Raw genomic sequence first — 16,091 nt, 5'->3', positions numbered from 1 at the left:
TATTGAATTCACCCTATACCTGGAGGTCTCAGGGTGGTTCACAGAAAAGATTAACATAAAAACCACAATATAATCAAAATAAAAACAACAACCCAATAACATCGCCTCCATCAAAAAAAATAGTAGTCCTGTATTTCCACTAGAAAGATTTAACAGATACTTGGCAGATCTGCATTCCATCTTTTTTTAGCACTGTTGTGACAAGGCACTGTTGTGACAAGGATACTAAATCAGAAAAGCTATAGAATAGTTTGAGGTCAAATTAAGCATGTGCAAAATGCTTACCCATCACTGAGTATCAGCAACCAGCTATTAAAAATAGAGAGTTGGAGCAGGACTTCCAGGGCAGAGGAAATGGCTTCTAGGCAACACAATGTACCTCTTGCATTGAGAAACTGAGCATTGCAAAGAAGCCCAAGAAGCTACAATGCTTGTGCAGACCAGACACCCAAATGTATTGTCCTTTTATGCTGTAAACAGCATAAGGCAAAACAGCTATTTCAGATTAATAGAAGTCAGTTGCCACAGTCAGTTGCTGAGGCTGAACTTCTATCCCATTGCAATTATATAGTTACTATGCTTCTTGCACCTTAGAAGTTCCTGATGAACCTATTAAACTGCAGGCACATAGGCTTACTAAGGTGCCAGGGGGACGGAGAGGCTATGGGCTCGCAGATCTCTTCCCTTGCCAATTTCCACTTCTCTCTGCCAAGCGGGCAGTAGATATTTGTTTATTTATTTCACAAAATTTATATACCGTATTTTTCGCTCCATAGGGCGCACCGGGCCATAGGGCGCACCTAGTGTTTAGGGGGGGGGAATAAAGAGGGGGAATTATTCCCCCCCCCAGCCCCAAAGAGCAAAGAAACCAAGACAGCCAGCGGGATCCATCTTTAGCCACGCACAACCTCTCCAGCCGGGAGAGGCTGCACGCAGCTTTGGCAGAAGCCAAGACAGCGAGCGGGGTGGATCCCGCTCGCTGCCTTAGCTTCGATTTTAGCCACGGGGTTGGGGCGGGGGAAGCCCGAGCTTTCCCTAACCCCAGAACAGGTCCGGGAGCGGCGGCAAGGTTGCACGCAGCTTTGCTGCCACTCTCGGAGCTTGCAGGCTGGGGGAGCACTCCAAAGGTTTGCAGATAGCTGCCTGAAGCCCGGGGAGCGCAGTGGGAGTTGGCACTGCGCTCCCCGGGCTTCAGGCTGCTATCCGCAAGCCTTCGGAGCATGGGGGGGACTCCCGCCGGGCTCCGAAGGCTTGCGGATAGCTTCCTCGCTCTCCAGGCTTCAGTGAAAGCCTGCATTCGCCCCATAGGACGCACACACATTTCCCCTTCATTTTTGGAGGGGGAAAAGTGCGTACTATAGAGCGAAAAATACGGTACCGCTTGTCCGTAAAGAAACCTCAAAGTGGATTACGAAGAACAAACAGTAAAATCAAGTGTGTGTGTGTGTGTGAAATCCACAATCATATTTTAAAACATATAAAAGTTAAGATACTAAAGCAGATTAAAATGACACCAACTTTCTAAGCATCTGGGTAGGCTTGGCTAAACAACATTTTTAGCAGATGCCGAAAGCAGAACAGCGTTCTCAATAACTGTGCTCTCAATAGACAAGGAGTTCTCAATACGCAGGCAGCGCCACACTAAAAGGCTGAATTCTTCCAAACACAGAACGAGTATTATGTGGCACACATAGCAGTGCCAATTCTGCTGGGCACATGTGGTAAACCAGTCCCAAGTTCTTAAGGGCTTTATATACCAACAGTAATACCTTGAATTTGGCCTGGGAGCAAACTGACGACAGTGTTGCATCGCAAGATGAAATTAATCCGTTCCGTGAGGCTCTTCGTATAGCGGTTTTTTCGTCTTGCGAAGCAAGCCCATTGACAGTTTAGCAGATTAGCGCTATTAGCGGTTTAGCGGCTTTTAGCGGATCAGCTGATAAGCGGCTTAGGACGTAGGAAAAGGGGGGGGAAAGGGAAAAAAACCCCGCAGGAACTCTCAAGACATTTTCGTCTTGCGAAGCAAGCCTATAGGGAAATTCGTTTTGTGAAGCGCCTCCAAAACGGAAAACCCTTTCGTCTAGCGGGTTTTCCGTCTTGCGAGGCGTTCGTCTTGCGGGGCACCACTGTACAAGTGCAGATCTTCGAGCAGCGGTGTGATGCGCTGACAAGACCTCGCTCCTGCCAGCAATTGTGCTGCAGCATTCTGCACTAACTGCAGCTTCTGGATCAAGTGCAAGGAAATCCCTGCCCAACTTTACTGAGTAGTGAGTATGGAATGGAGCATGCAAAACAAAAAACCCTGTTTCTCAAAATGCAATGGACCACTGTACTTCTTAAGCCTTGGAGAGCACACCTTTGTGAAGGTTGTGTCAAAAAAACCAAAATCACTTATGGCCATTGCACACTGCGCAATTTACCTGCACGATGGGTGGCGTGGTCTGCGAGTAGGGCGACGCGACTCCGTAAACAGCCTGGCAGGCCTGCCCTTGGTAGTAGATGGCTGGCTGGGACTGGGCTGGAGAATAGGGCGGCTGCACTGCTACAGTCTGCTGGCTGGAATCCCAGACTCCATAGCTCTGTCCTTGCACCGGGGCCGGCACCGGCAAGACCGCGACGCTCTGCTCCTGGTGGACCACCGGGTCGCCCTGCGTTACGTACTGCGGAGCGGACACCTCCAGGGTGCCTGCTGCTACGTGCTGAACGACGGGCACCGGCTGAGGGGCGGCCAGGGCCGGCTCGATCGTATGCCCGACCAAAGTCTGAGGGTGCTCGTAGGCGGCTGGGGAGCACATGGGGTCCATGCTTGGGGTGGGAAGAAGCACCTTTCCGGCATTGGGGTTGCTGGGGTCCACGTAGGCCTGCATGGGGTAGCCGGGCGGGTAGCCCATGAAGGTCTGGTGTGCAACGCTGTAGCCCAGGGAGTCGTAGGGAAGAGGGGAGGCCATCCCAAGGGTTTGCAACTGCTGCTGCTGCTGCTTCTGGGCCTCGCGCTGCGCAACCTCCTGCTCAAAGAGCTTCCGGCGTTCCTCCGTGGACAGCTTGTTGCGGTCCTTGATCCGGACTTTCTTCTTGGAGGTGGTGGCTGGTGTGTCGTATCTGGGGGAGAGGAGACAAAGGGAGTGTCAAACAATCCTGGCCTCCGCGTACCTAATGGTCTCCTGGTCTGCCCCGCAGAGGACCTTAAGGTCCATGAATAATCATAGTTTAGAGGTCCTGGGCCCTAAGGAAGTCAGACTATCCTCCACCAGGGCCAGGGCCATTTCAGTGATGGCTCCAACTTGGTGGAATGCTCTGTCCCATGAGACCAGGGCCCTTCAGGATTTAACCTCCTTCCATCAGGCCTGTAAGACAGAGCTATTCCGCCTGGCCTTGAATTCAGCCTGATCTTTTATTTCCCTTCTCTTCCCTCCCCGTCCCCTTTTTATGAAGATCACCCGCTCTGAGACCCCACAGCTAATTCTCCCCTGGCCTCCTCGGTGGCCCAAGTAGGACCAATTCAGCCAGCTAGCCCTGGGGATTATCTAATGCTTATTAGATGGATTTCCCCTAAATTGATTTCTGAAATTTGAATTTTATTGTTATTCATGTTTTTATACTGTATTTTATGTTGCTTTTACAATTAAGTGTTTTAGATTTGTTGTTAGCCGCCCTGAGCCCGGTTTTTAAACCGGAAGGGCAGGGTATGTATGAATAAATAAATAAATAAATAAATAAATAAATATTAGCTGCCACTGCTATGATCCCATGGCTATTAGCCTGGGGTAAGCGGGGAAATGCCAGCATGGCATTGTGGCTGGCTGTGAATTCATTATTATTATTATTATTGTTATTATTAAAGTTTGCATACTGCCCTTCATCCGAGGATCTCAGGGCAGTTGGCAGCATAGAAATAGAAGTTAAAAACACAAAATGCATAATAAAAGCAAGAACAAACCAAACCAATAACCCCCTGCCCAACACACACACAGCTGAGGATTGGGGCCTTAGGCAAGACTTTAGGCTGCTGGATAAAGCCAAAGGGCCCGTCTAGTCTTGCATCATGTTCTTACAGTGGGTGCCTTGGTGTCTATGGGAAGCCTGAAAGCAGGAACTGGCATCCTTTGGGAGTGTCAGGGAACTGACATCGGAGCCAGAAGTGGAGGCAGGGCTCCCAAGCGATGCCGGAGAAGGGCCAAGCAGGGAGAGAGGGAACTCATCGGCTGGGGAAGGAAATCAGCGTAACACCAGGGATAAAGGGGGGCGGATGGGGGAATCGGAGAGGGGTCTCCAGGACTCTTCGGGGAGAGCACAGGTCCCCCTCTGCCCACACCCACCCTGCGCAGAAGACTTCCGCGCAGGGAAAATAGGCGTAGACTTGGTGTCAAAGAGCTTCTGTGCTGGAAGAAGTTTAAGAAACGCCCACTGACGGATTCTGCCAGCGACTGAACAGTGAAGGGCTGTCCAGCCAGGAAAGGTTTAACCAGGCTACCTAGCCAGGAGTGGCGGCAACTTACGCACGAGCAACCCCCTTAGAACCATTACAGGGAGGAAGAACAACATCATTACCATCACCACCATCCTACCTGGCTTTCAGGTGCTGAAATGAAACCAACTGCAGGAACAGGGACCTAGCCACTTTTAACTGCTTTGTTCAGAATCAATTTCACATTCATTTTTAATTGTCTTGTTACCTCCCCTAAGCCTTGCAGAGGAGTGGAAAAATGGGAGGGATGGAGGAGATTCTCCCCTAAAGTCTTTGCTGCAGCCCAGCCCAGGCAGAGATTCATTTTGCTCCTTGCCCTCTTCCGCTCTCAACTTGAAAATGGGTTCTCTTTTGCTACCAGCAACGCAAAGCAACCACGACCGATGCCAAAACAAACCCCAAACCAAGTTCTTCATTTTCACTTCAACTTGGTGGGAAAACAAGCATTAAGCCAAGGAAAAGCACACTAAATGGTATTATTTGGAAAATGTGAGGACTTTGTATAGTCATTGGCTTCTTAATCAGTTCCACTTGCTTTGCATTTCTGTTCAGGGAAGTTTTTAATGTGTGACATTTTAATGTATTTTTAATCTTTGTTGGAAGTCGCCCAGAGTGGCAGGGGAAACCCAGCCAGATGGGCGGGGTACAAATAATAAATTATTATTATTATTTTAAAATGTTGTCTGTTTATATTTCAAGAAGTATGTTGCAGAGACAATAAATATTCTTCTAGGCTTATGGAGACTCAGTAGTAAAAAACAACAACAACCCACCAAACTCTTCAAAAAAATATTTTTTAAAAAAATAAGGGGGGGGGAGAGAGAGAGATGTTGCTAATGCAGACAATGCAATTAGACATTAAGAAGAACTGGGAGTGGAAGAAAGGATGAGCCATTGTGACCAAGGATGTGCATAAAAAACAGGATTCCAGACATGTTCAGAATCAGGGACCTGAGCATTGAGAGGTTTTAATAGTAAATTTCTAGGCCTTAACAGTTTGGAAAGACAAGTGTGAAAATAAATGGGCAATGCATGGTGAAATCTAAGCTTTGGAGGAAGGGAATGTGGGTAGGAAATAGAATTTACAGGGGCCCAGTCTCTTAGAGATCTCCTTGCCCATTCTCATGATTAACAGAACAAGCAGAATAAGTTGTGCTAAATAGATCAACATCCATTTATAGCCCCAAACCAGGTTTTTTAAAAAAACAAAACAAAACCTGGGTAAAACAGATTTATTTCCTGTGCAATCAGTGCCCAAAGATTGAGGGAGCATCAGGTAAATAATATATTCAATGGTGACAAAAAGAATTTAGGATTTGAAAACAAAAAATCAAGATTCCTAACCAAATTGTTAGAAAGCAAAGTAAAATTGTTATCAAAAATGTATGATATGTTGTTAGAATGGTATACAAAGGATGAAGCGACTAAACAAGTTATGATAAAATGAGCTATTGACTTTGGGTATAATATTGAATTTGAATCTTGGTCAAAACTGTGGAATGAAAGCTTAAAATTCACTGTTTGTATGGCCTTAAAAGAGAATGTAATGAAAACGATGTACGGGTGGTATTTGACACCAGTGAAACTGGCCAAAATGTATAGGATGAGGAATAAACTATGTTGGAAATGTAAAGAGAAAGACGGGAATGTGATAAAGTAAAAGCATTTTGGGAACTGATCTATAAAAGATGTTCAGATATACCTTCCCCAAAAAAACCAGAAGCATTTTTGCTGGGTTTGATGGGAGAAGAAATTGAAAAGAAGATCAAAGACTATTTATGTACGGCACAACGGCGGCAATAACTTTATTAGCCCAAAGGTGGAAAATACAGGAACTACCAACGATTGAGGAGTGGCAGACGAAGATGATGGAATATGCGGAATTAGCCAAGGTGACAGGCAGAGTCCGGAACCAAGACGACCAAAAATTTCAAACATACTGGAGTAAATTTACTGAGTAAATGAGTAATTATTGTAAAAATGTGAAGACACTTGCGGGATTGAAATAAATCCTGCAACAAAAAACTTGAAAACTTTCTAGACCAATGAGATAAGGATAAAAAGGTCAGAGGTTGAAGATAGAAAGTGTGATATAAAGACTTGAAAACAAAATACTAGCTGAAGGGATGGAGGGAAGTCACGAGCTCAGTAGAGCAAAGAGGCTTTTTTTGTTTGTTATTGATATGTTGGAAATATTGTGTTAAAAAAGAAATTAATAAAAATTATATGGGGGGGGGGGGGTTGAGGGAGCCTCCATGCGGGGTGGAGTTATGAAAAGGCTGACATGTAGAGTTTGAAAAACCATAGTTTGGATAGCCACATCAGACATCGCTGACCAATGTCTAGAATGGATCTTCAAACAAGATATTGCACAAAACAATAGATTAGCTTTGTTCATCAAGGCTGGGCTCTATGTGAGCCATTATTGATAGTCTTTGGAGAAGAAGCACAGATCATCTAATTAAACCTCTCTCTGTTATTATCACTTGATGATTTCAAACCAGGAAGCTCAGAACCCCAAGCCTTTATCTGGAGACGTTTAAAAAGAAGAAAACAACTTGCCTGTCATCTGGTCGTTTGGTGCCTCGTTCATATGCCGACGGGGGTGACAAAGAATCTCTGCGTTTTTTCTTTTCCTTGCTCTGACTTTGCCTTTCGGGGTCCCGTTCTCTGCTCAGGTTTTTTGGGGTAGCGGCTGGGTCTCGGCCTCCTGACTCTCTCCCACGATCCGCTGTCAAAAACAGGCAGAAGTTGTTAGCGTGGCTTATATGTCTTTTTCTAAAAATAATAATATTTATTCCAATTTTAAAAATTAAAAAAGAAAACACTAGATTAAACAGAAAAAACAAAACCATGAATACAGCCAAGCAAGATTAAAAAAAAAAAAAAAACCAGAAAAATACAAGCAATTAAGAGGGGGAAAAAGAAAATGAAAAAGAAAAACAAATCAAACCTTCCCATAACTTATTTTCCATTTGCTTATTTCCTTGACCTCCTCACACCTCCCTTTTTTGTATTCTAGTTCAATTAGATATTTCAGCAAATCCTTTCCCTCTTTGTTTTTATCTCAATACTTTATCTTAACATACTGGGCTAGCGTGGCTTATATGTCAACCACCAGTGGTGAAAGATCTGCCCAGAAAAAAAAGATAAGATTTCCTAGCCACTTCAGGAAAGTTATCTGTACAGGGTACGATCCAGCCAAACTTAAGCCATTTTAAGTGCCAATTATTTCAGAATGCTAAACTCTTATTTGAATGAACTTTGTGCAATACTGAAGTGCGTAACACTGGGTGGATTGTTCCTGTTAGTATTTTAGATCTACAAGAGGTTTTGAATTATTTTTTTAAAATCCTCATAATACAGCTCTACTTTTAAAATTTCTGTTTACCTGCTTAAGAAAACGACTGTGGTTCAGACATCACAATAAACCACAGCAAGCCTCAGGCTCACCTCATTCTCCTTTGGTGTAGCCATAGGGAGTTTGAAGGCTTTTGCTTCTGTTCTTGAATAACCTCGGCTTATCGTTTTGTCCATTTGAAGTGGGTTTGTTTCAAACAAACCATAGTTGAGATTTAGAGCAGCTTGTCAAGTAAGGACAAAAGGAGAAGCTGCAGTTAAATCTTTAAAAAGCTTACAAATGCCTTGCAGCTACATTGAAAAGGAACAGGAGCACAGGCTTTAGCAAGTCTGAGGCTTGCTTCAGCTTGTTTCTATTATGATAAACCATGGTTTTGTGGTCAATTGATACTATAAAATACAGTGGTGCCTCGCAAGACGAAAAGAATCCGTTCCACGATTCTCTTCGTCTAGCGGTTTTTTCGTCTTGCGAAGCAAGCCCATTGACTGCTTAGCGGATTAGCGGCTTTTAGCGGCTTATCAGATCAGCTGATAAGCGGTTTAGCGGCTTAGAAAAAGGGGGGGAGGGGGGAAAAACCCGCAGGAACTCGCAAGACATTTTCGTCTTGCAAACCAAGCCCATAGGGAAATTCGTTTTGCGAAGCGCCTCCAAAACGGAAAACCCTTTCGTCTAGCGGGTTTTCCGTCTTGCGGGGCACCACTGTATTTTGTTTTAACTCAAGTTTGATTCCCAGGCTCCTGCCTCCATTTAGGCCACGAAGCCTCAACCTTTTGGGGAGAACTTGCAGATCTGAAGCTGCGATAAACTGGAGGTGCGCTTGCAGTATTTCTTTGTTGTTGTTGTTTAGTTGTTTAGTCGTGTCTGACTCTTCGTGACCCCCTGGACCAGAGCACACCAGGCACTCCTGTCTTCCACTGCCTCCCGCAGTTGGGTCAAACTCATGTTTGTAGCTTCGAGGACACCGTCCAACCATCTCGTCCTCTGTTGTCCCCTTCTCCTTGTGCCCTCCATCTTTCCCAACATCAGGGTCTTTTCCAGGGAGTCTTCTCTTCTCCTGAGGTGGCCAAAGTCTTGGAGCCTCAGCTTCAGGATCTGCCCTTCCAGTGAGCACTCAGGGCTGATTTCCTTAGGAATGGATCGGTTTGATCTTCTTGCAGTCCATGGGACTCTCAAGAGTCTCCTCCAGCGCCAGAATTCAAAAGCATCCATTCTTCGGCAATCAGCCTTCTTTATGGTCCAGCTCTCACTTCCATACATCACTACTGGGAAAACCATGGCTTTAACTATATGGACCTTTGTTGGCAAGCAGTATTTCTGATCCTGGCCAAATTACAGACTATGCAGAAAGTCTCTCAACCTGGGGAATTCAACACTATGCCATTTACTTCTTTGTTCTGCCCCAAATAATCATTTGTAGACTGGTAGCCCTCATGGACCTGTACTCCAAAGTAGAATATTGTTCTCAGTGTGGAGAAGCAAGAAATTTATGTGTGTAGGAGAGACAGCAACCAACCCAAGGAACTCGCAGAGCAATTCCGTGCATGTCAATAATCCAGATGTCGAGAATATTTAGTTCCAAGTAAAGGGGCAAAGGATTGAGCAAGGGTTTTAACAATCAACACACACTTCGTTGGCTCTTGGGAGTTGCTTCACCCACAACAGTTTTCTTTATTAAGAGACTGAGTTATGAAATCAGGAAGACCCTGGTGCAAATGTCACGTCCGCTGTGAATTCACTATGTGACCTTTGGGCAAGTCATAGCTTTCGTTCCTCTCCTTGACCCCCCTGAATCTGATCTGAAACATGGAGATAATACTGATCTACCATACAGAAGTGAGCCAAAAGAATCACACTAAGGTAATTTACCGTATTTTTCGCTCGATAACACGCACCTGACCATAACACGCACATAGTTTTTAGAGGAGAAAAACAAGAAAAAAAAATTCTGAATGAAACAGTGGATGTATCATTTTTGTGCTTCATGCTGCAGCCACAGACATGTGATTTGACGGTGAGTTTGGGGTAGCCCAATGCAAAGATCCTGAGGATCCATGTGGATCCATGCTTTGTAACCACGTTTTTGCACCATTGCAGCCCTGTTTTTGCATCAGATCATTGCTGTGTGATCTGATGGTGAATTTGGGGTGACTCAATGCAAAGATCCTGAGGATCCATGTGGATCTGTGATTGGAACCACGTTTTAAGTGGGGAGGGAAGGAAAAACATAGAAGGGACAAGGAGCACCGAGAGGGGTGTGCGGAGAAGCAGCTGGCTAAGAATGCAGGAGAGGGGTTTTACCGGAGGGCGGAAAGGAAGGCAAAAGTTCCCCCTACCCACCCACCCAAGCCAGCCAGCTCTCTCTCTCTCTCCCCGCCCCCCCACCTGCATGTTGCCTGCGAGTCCCTAGATGCACGGAGAGGAATTAGAAGGAAGGACTCTCTGCTTTCCCCTCTGCTTGCCTGGAGGGGAGGGGTTTTCTCTGCTCTTTGTTCCGTTTGAGCAAACACAGTAAGGAAACAGAAGCGGGTGGGCAGTAAGACCCTGAGGCAGAATGCAGGAAAGCAGCAGCTTCCTCTTTTCAAGGCTTCCCTTCTCCGGCCGATTTGATATTTGCCTGATTTTTGCCTTCACTGGCGCCTGTCAGCTCCAGGGACCACACATTCCCTCAATAACACGCACAGACATTTCCCCTTACTTTTTAGGAGAAAAAATCTGCGTGTTATAGAGGGAAAAATATGGTATATGGAGTGCTTTCAACACTGTCAATCGTAAATCATTATTTAAGTCTCGTCTGTACACCTGAAGGCAAGCTACGTTAGCTCATGTATTTAAATATCTAACAAAATATATATACCATTTGATTGTACAGAAACCCCTAAATGGATTACAAAATAACCCTAATGTTAAAATTTTCAGTAAAAAACAAAGTTAAAAAGTTTTTTTTTAAAAAAAAATACGATAACCAAGAATTGGCTAAAAATCAGTTAAAATACTTGCCAAATTCTACATAGCTGCATAGGCTCGCCTAAACAAAGATCTTTTTAGGGCCAAAAAAAAAAAGAGTACAGAGAAGATACCTGACTGATGCTGATATCTTTTATTGAACAAAATCTATATAAGGATTTATGGGACGTGGGTGGAGCTGTGGTCTAAACCACAGAGTCATGGGCTTGCTGATCAGAAGGTTGGCGGTTCAAATCCCTGTAACGGGGTGAGCTCCCGTTGCTCGGTCCCTGCTCCTGCCCACCTAGCAGTTCGAAAGCACGTCAAAGTGCAAGTAGATAAATAGGTACCACTCCGACGGGAAGGTAAACAGCGTTTCCGTGCGCTGCTCTGATTCGCCAATGCAGCTTAGTCGTGCTGGCCACATGACCCGGAAGCTGTCTGCGGACAAACGGCAGCTCCCTCGGCCTATAGAGCGAGATGAGCGCCACAACCCCAGAGTCATTCGCGACTGGACCTGATGGTCAGGCATACCTTTACCTTTATATAAGGATTTATATTAAAATGTAGGGAGATCTTGACTTGCAAGGAACTCTGAGAAAAGGCAATTACTTTTTGCTCCTGCTAAGGAACAAGTTCTGATTAACACCAGAGCTTGAACCACCTCTAAGCCTGTCCTCTTCCCAGGTCTCAGAGAAGTCTTCTGTGGTCAAGCAAGGCTATGCTGTTTCAGTAGAGCCACAGGAAGAGAAGGATAGAACAAAGGAGCATCCCTAAAAAGTCATGCAGCGCTACTGAATCACAGAGTGCTTTTAAGGAAGTTCTACTCAAGAGTCCCAGAGGATTATGCTCTGACAGGGGCTGGCTTTCAGTGCAATGTTTTTGTAATCAATGGCCTTCTTCTCAACCTGATCAATACCCAAAGAAGGGCATCCACAAGTACTTACCAGTTGTCTCCTTTTCCGCTTGGCTCTTCTTCGGGATCCTGTACACCTCCTGCAAAAACAAGTCACAGAAACTAAGTCAGGTACAGTGGCTGACTTAGGCCAAATTCATACGCACAGGGCACATGAAGGAATCACAACTACAGAATCCTGAGCATTTCCTCAAAGATATTTAAAGACCATGAATGCATCCTAGTGAGCCTTCAAGCCATGGCTTGGGGAAACTGCAAATGAACCAAAAGCTTTAGCGGATGCCCCTCCAGCTGCCTCCACTCTTGCACTATAGTTTGGACATAATGGAAAACCATGGTTTGGATGGCGATTGGCCAGAATTACAGCCCCTACCCTGTATCAAAGAAAGAGGGAGGGAGGGAGGGGGGAAGAAGGAAGAAGCTAAAGGCCATGGATTGTTCACAATTTTATGACCTTTTGAAGTGCTGCGTCTCCCAATGCTTTCCACTGTTGTTCAGAATATATTTGTTTCTTGCTTTTAAGTAGTAATTTATAATTATATTGTAATTGGGCTACCTCAGCTTGTTGAGCATGATTGTGCTTATCCAGTTTTAACTTCAATTTTCCCTAGCTAGGCATTTTTTGCTATTCTGACATTCCTTATCAAACCAAGTCTGTCTTTTAAACTTTTTGTTTTTTATCACACTAGTTGTGGTCATCAGTGGGCGCATTCAGTTGATTATGTTCTCATAAAGTCCGATTATGTTTCCTGTTTCTATCAACATTTCCCCCTTTAATAAAGCAAATTCATGGGAATCCAGGATCTGAATCATTTTTTCTTGGACCTGTGCATTCCATTTTAACCTTCTATTTCCAAGTATCAGATATTCCGTTTCATCCAATAATTTAGGAAAGGCAGGAGAAACGAATGATGTCAGAGATAAGTATTTTTATGACCTATACATTGGTGCAGACATGGGGGATCCTGAGGGCTATATTCCATTCTTTCAGAGGTGGGACGAGAGGCAAAAGCGAGTGGAGGAACTGAAATTATATCCATGTATATCAAGCCATGGCTTGGGGACGCAGGTGGCGCTGTGGGTTAAAGCCTCAGCGCCTAGGGCTTGCCGATCGAAAGGTCGGCGGTTCGAATCCCTGCGGCGGGGTGCGCTCCCGCTGCTCGGTCCCAGCGCCTGCCAACCTAGCAGTTCGAAAGCACCTCCGGGTGCAAGTAGATAAATAGGGACCGCTTACCAGCGGGAAGGTAAACGGCGTTTCCGTGTGCGGCTCTGGCTCGCCAGAGCAGCGATGTCACGCTGGCCACGTGACCCGGAAGTGTCTCCGGACAGCGCTGGCCCCTGGCCTCTTAAGTGAGATGGGCGCACAACCCCAGAGTCTGTCAAGACTGGCCCGTACGGGCAGGGGTACCTTTACCTTTACCTTTACAGTAGGCTGTTTTACACACACTCATACACCCCTTTCTATCCCTGATCTAGGGGAACAAGAGGCATAGTTCAAACATGTAATTCAACTAGGAAAAAGCAGAGTTGTGGCCTGGGAAGGGTTCTGGGGGTCAGATAGGTTGCATTCACCCCCTGGACCTGAGGTTAAGGTTCATCTGATTCCATTAAGAGTTAGGTGAACTGTTGTCAAGGGGGATGAAACTGTGCCCATTTGTCACCCAAAGGCACCAGTGACCCTCATCTCAGCTTTTGCAATTAAACCAGAATGCGGCAGCTGGACTGGTGACTGGGAGTGGCTGCCAAGACCATATAACACCGGTCCTGAAAGATCTTCATTGGCTCCCAGTATGTTTCCGAGCACAATTCAAAGTGCTGGTGCTGACCTTTCAAGCCCGAAACAGCCTCGGTCCTGTATACCTGAAGGTGCGTCTCCACCCCCATCATCCAGCCCGGACACTGAGGTCCAGCTCAGAGGGCCTTCTGGTGATTACCTCCCTGAGAGAAGTGAGGTTACAGGGAACCAGGCAGAGGGCCTTCTTGGTGGTGGCGCCTGCCCTGTGGAATGCCCTCCCAGGAGATGTCAAGGCAATAAACAACTATTTTACTTTTAAAAGACAACTGAAGGCAGCCCTGTTTAGGGAGGTATTTAATGTCTGATGCTGTATTGTTTTTAATAATCGGCTAGAAGCCGCCCAGAGTGGCTGGGGAAACTCAGCTAGATGGGTGGGGTATAAATAATAAATTATTATTATTATTTGCTTGTTCATTTGCTGGAGCAGGCACAGAGGGCCATTATCATACCTAGATTTGGAAGTCACCAAACTTGTGGGCTCCCCAAATTTCAAGGGCTGAACAGAGGGAACAGCAAATTACTGTCTGTGTAAGCCCTTTCTTTATACTGTACTTATTTTATCCCTATACTCTACCCCCTATGCTCAACAGCAAGGAAGTATAGGGCAGGGTTAAGGATTGGGGGGCGGGAGGGAAGAAAGGGCGCTTGAATGTAACATTAAATTAGTACTGGATTTGTTGTTAGCAGACAGAGGATCATTTGTTGTCCTTTAAAAACCAAAGCGAGCAGGCGGGTGGTGATCTCCTCTGAGCCTCAGAGAAAAGGGTTAGAGAGAAGAAAGTCAAGAGTCATTAATTGTAAAATTAAAACAGAAAATTAAAGCTCTCCTCAGCGAGGCTTGCCTGGTGCCTTCATTACATATCTCTAGGCGCCAGGCAAATACTTTTCTCTTTAACCAGACGTTTGGCTGATTAGCATTCTATGTCCTTTTGTGTTTGTGGGGAGGGTTATTGGTTTGTGTTTTTATTATGTATTTTATTTTCATTATAAAGGTAAAGGTAAAGGTACCCCTGCCCGTACGGGCCAGTCTTGACAGACTCTGGGGTTGTGCGCCCATCTCACTTAAGAGGCCGAGGGCCAGCGCTGTCCGGAGACACTTCCGGGTCACGTGGCCAGCGTGACATCGCTGCTCTGGTGAGCCAGAGCCGCACACGGAAACGCCGTTTACCTTCCCGCTGGTAAGCGGTCCCTATTTATCTACTTGCACCTGGAGGTGCTTTCGAACTGCTAGGTTGGCAGGCGCTGGGACCGAGCAGCGGGAGCGCACCCCGCCGCAGGGATTCGAACCGCCAACCTTTCGATCGGCAAGTCCTAGGCGCTGAGGCTTTAACCCACAGCGCCACCTGCGTCCCACTATTTTCATTATATATATTCATTATATATATATCTTTATGTTGTGAATCACCTTGAGATCTTTAGATGATGGATGGTATACAAATCAAATCAAATAATAAAGCTGAACAATTTTGAACAGAAGGAGGAAATGGGAGATTGCTGGCATTAGCTTGGAGAAAACTGAATGGAAGAAAGCAAGGCTACACAGCACACTGTGTCAACCATTTTAGTTTTGAGATGACTAGTTAGGGCTACATCAGCAGCAATCAGTGTGTGTGGCATTTTACAAAGTACAAGAACAGAACCCTGATGCAGGGATTGAAAGGACTTTACAATCTCTAATTTGGTACCTGAAGAAGTGTGCATGCACACGAAAGCTTATACCAAGAACAAACTTAATTGGTCTAGCTGTGGGTTAAACCACAGAGCCTAGGGCTTGCTGATCAGAAGGTCGGCAGTTCGAATCCCCGCAACGGGATGAGCTCCCGTTGGTTGGTCCCTGCAAGTAGATAAATAGGTACTGCTCTGGCGGGAAGGTAAACGGCGTTTCCGTGTGCTGCTCTGGTTCGCCAGAAGCAGCTTAGTCATGCTGGCCACATGACCTGGAAGCTGTACACCGGCTCCCTCGGCCAGTAAGATGAGCGTTGCAACCCCAGAGTTGGCCACGACTGGACCTTTACCTTTAAGGTGCTACTGGACAATTTTTTAGTGTGCACCTATTTCCGTTTACCTAGAAACAGGTGGTCCATACAGATGTTGTTGGACCAGTTCCAGGCAATGGTCCAAGAAGGATGAAGGTTGTACACCAACAACATCTGAAAGCAGACAAGTTCCACAAGAACAGATCACAGCCACGTTCCACAGATCACAGCCACGTTCCACAAGAACAGATCACAGCCACGTTCTTCAACCAGGGCAGGAAGACACCAGATCTTCCCTGGCTAAGCTGTTGATGGGCTCAAAACCCAACTTTTGATGGTACCTTCCTTCTTAGAAGTTATCAGCTGCAGCCCCTCTTGAGCAAAGGTGGCTGCAAAGGGGGAGGCCTCTAACACATCTTCTCTTTCTCTAAGTTTGCCGGTTCAGAATTGATGCTTCACGTGTTACAGCTGCTGGCCAAGCAATGTGTGGGGTTTTGCTTCTGACACAGCAGCTACTAGGGTGATTAGAAACGACTGTCAGGTCTTATTCAGCCAGTGATCTGCCGGTTGGTCACCCATGGTCACCTAGGACAGGTGTGGAAACCTTTGGTCCTCCAGATGTTTTTGGACTGCAA

General features: G+C 45.8%; 1 protein-coding gene across 2 annotated transcripts in view; it reads right to left on the bottom strand.

The window, feature by feature from the left end:
* Positions 1–16,091, bottom strand: part of SETD2 (SET domain containing 2, histone lysine methyltransferase) — a 94,672-nt gene that overhangs the window by 16,787 nt on the left and 61,794 nt on the right. Inside the window, exons 14-16 of one of the 2 annotated variants that reach the window (XM_079996298.1) lie at positions 11,717–11,765; positions 7,028–7,196; positions 2,421–3,099 (exon numbers count right to left, since the gene is read on the bottom strand). In XM_079996298.1, coding sequence (XP_079852424.1) covers positions 2,421–3,099; positions 7,028–7,196; positions 11,717–11,765 — 897 coding nt within the window. Of the gene's footprint in view, positions 1–2,420; positions 3,100–7,027; positions 7,197–11,716; positions 11,766–16,091 lie in introns of those variants that run through there. The other variant, XR_013843831.1, reaches the window with a different exon arrangement.

Source organism: Podarcis cretensis (genome assembly GCF_951804945.1).
Source record: "Podarcis cretensis genome assembly, chromosome: 12".
NCBI lineage: Eukaryota > Metazoa > Chordata > Lepidosauria > Squamata > Lacertidae > Podarcis > Podarcis cretensis.
Note: the sequence above shows the minus strand (reverse complement) of the source record. Positions and strands in the feature narration are given on the sequence as shown.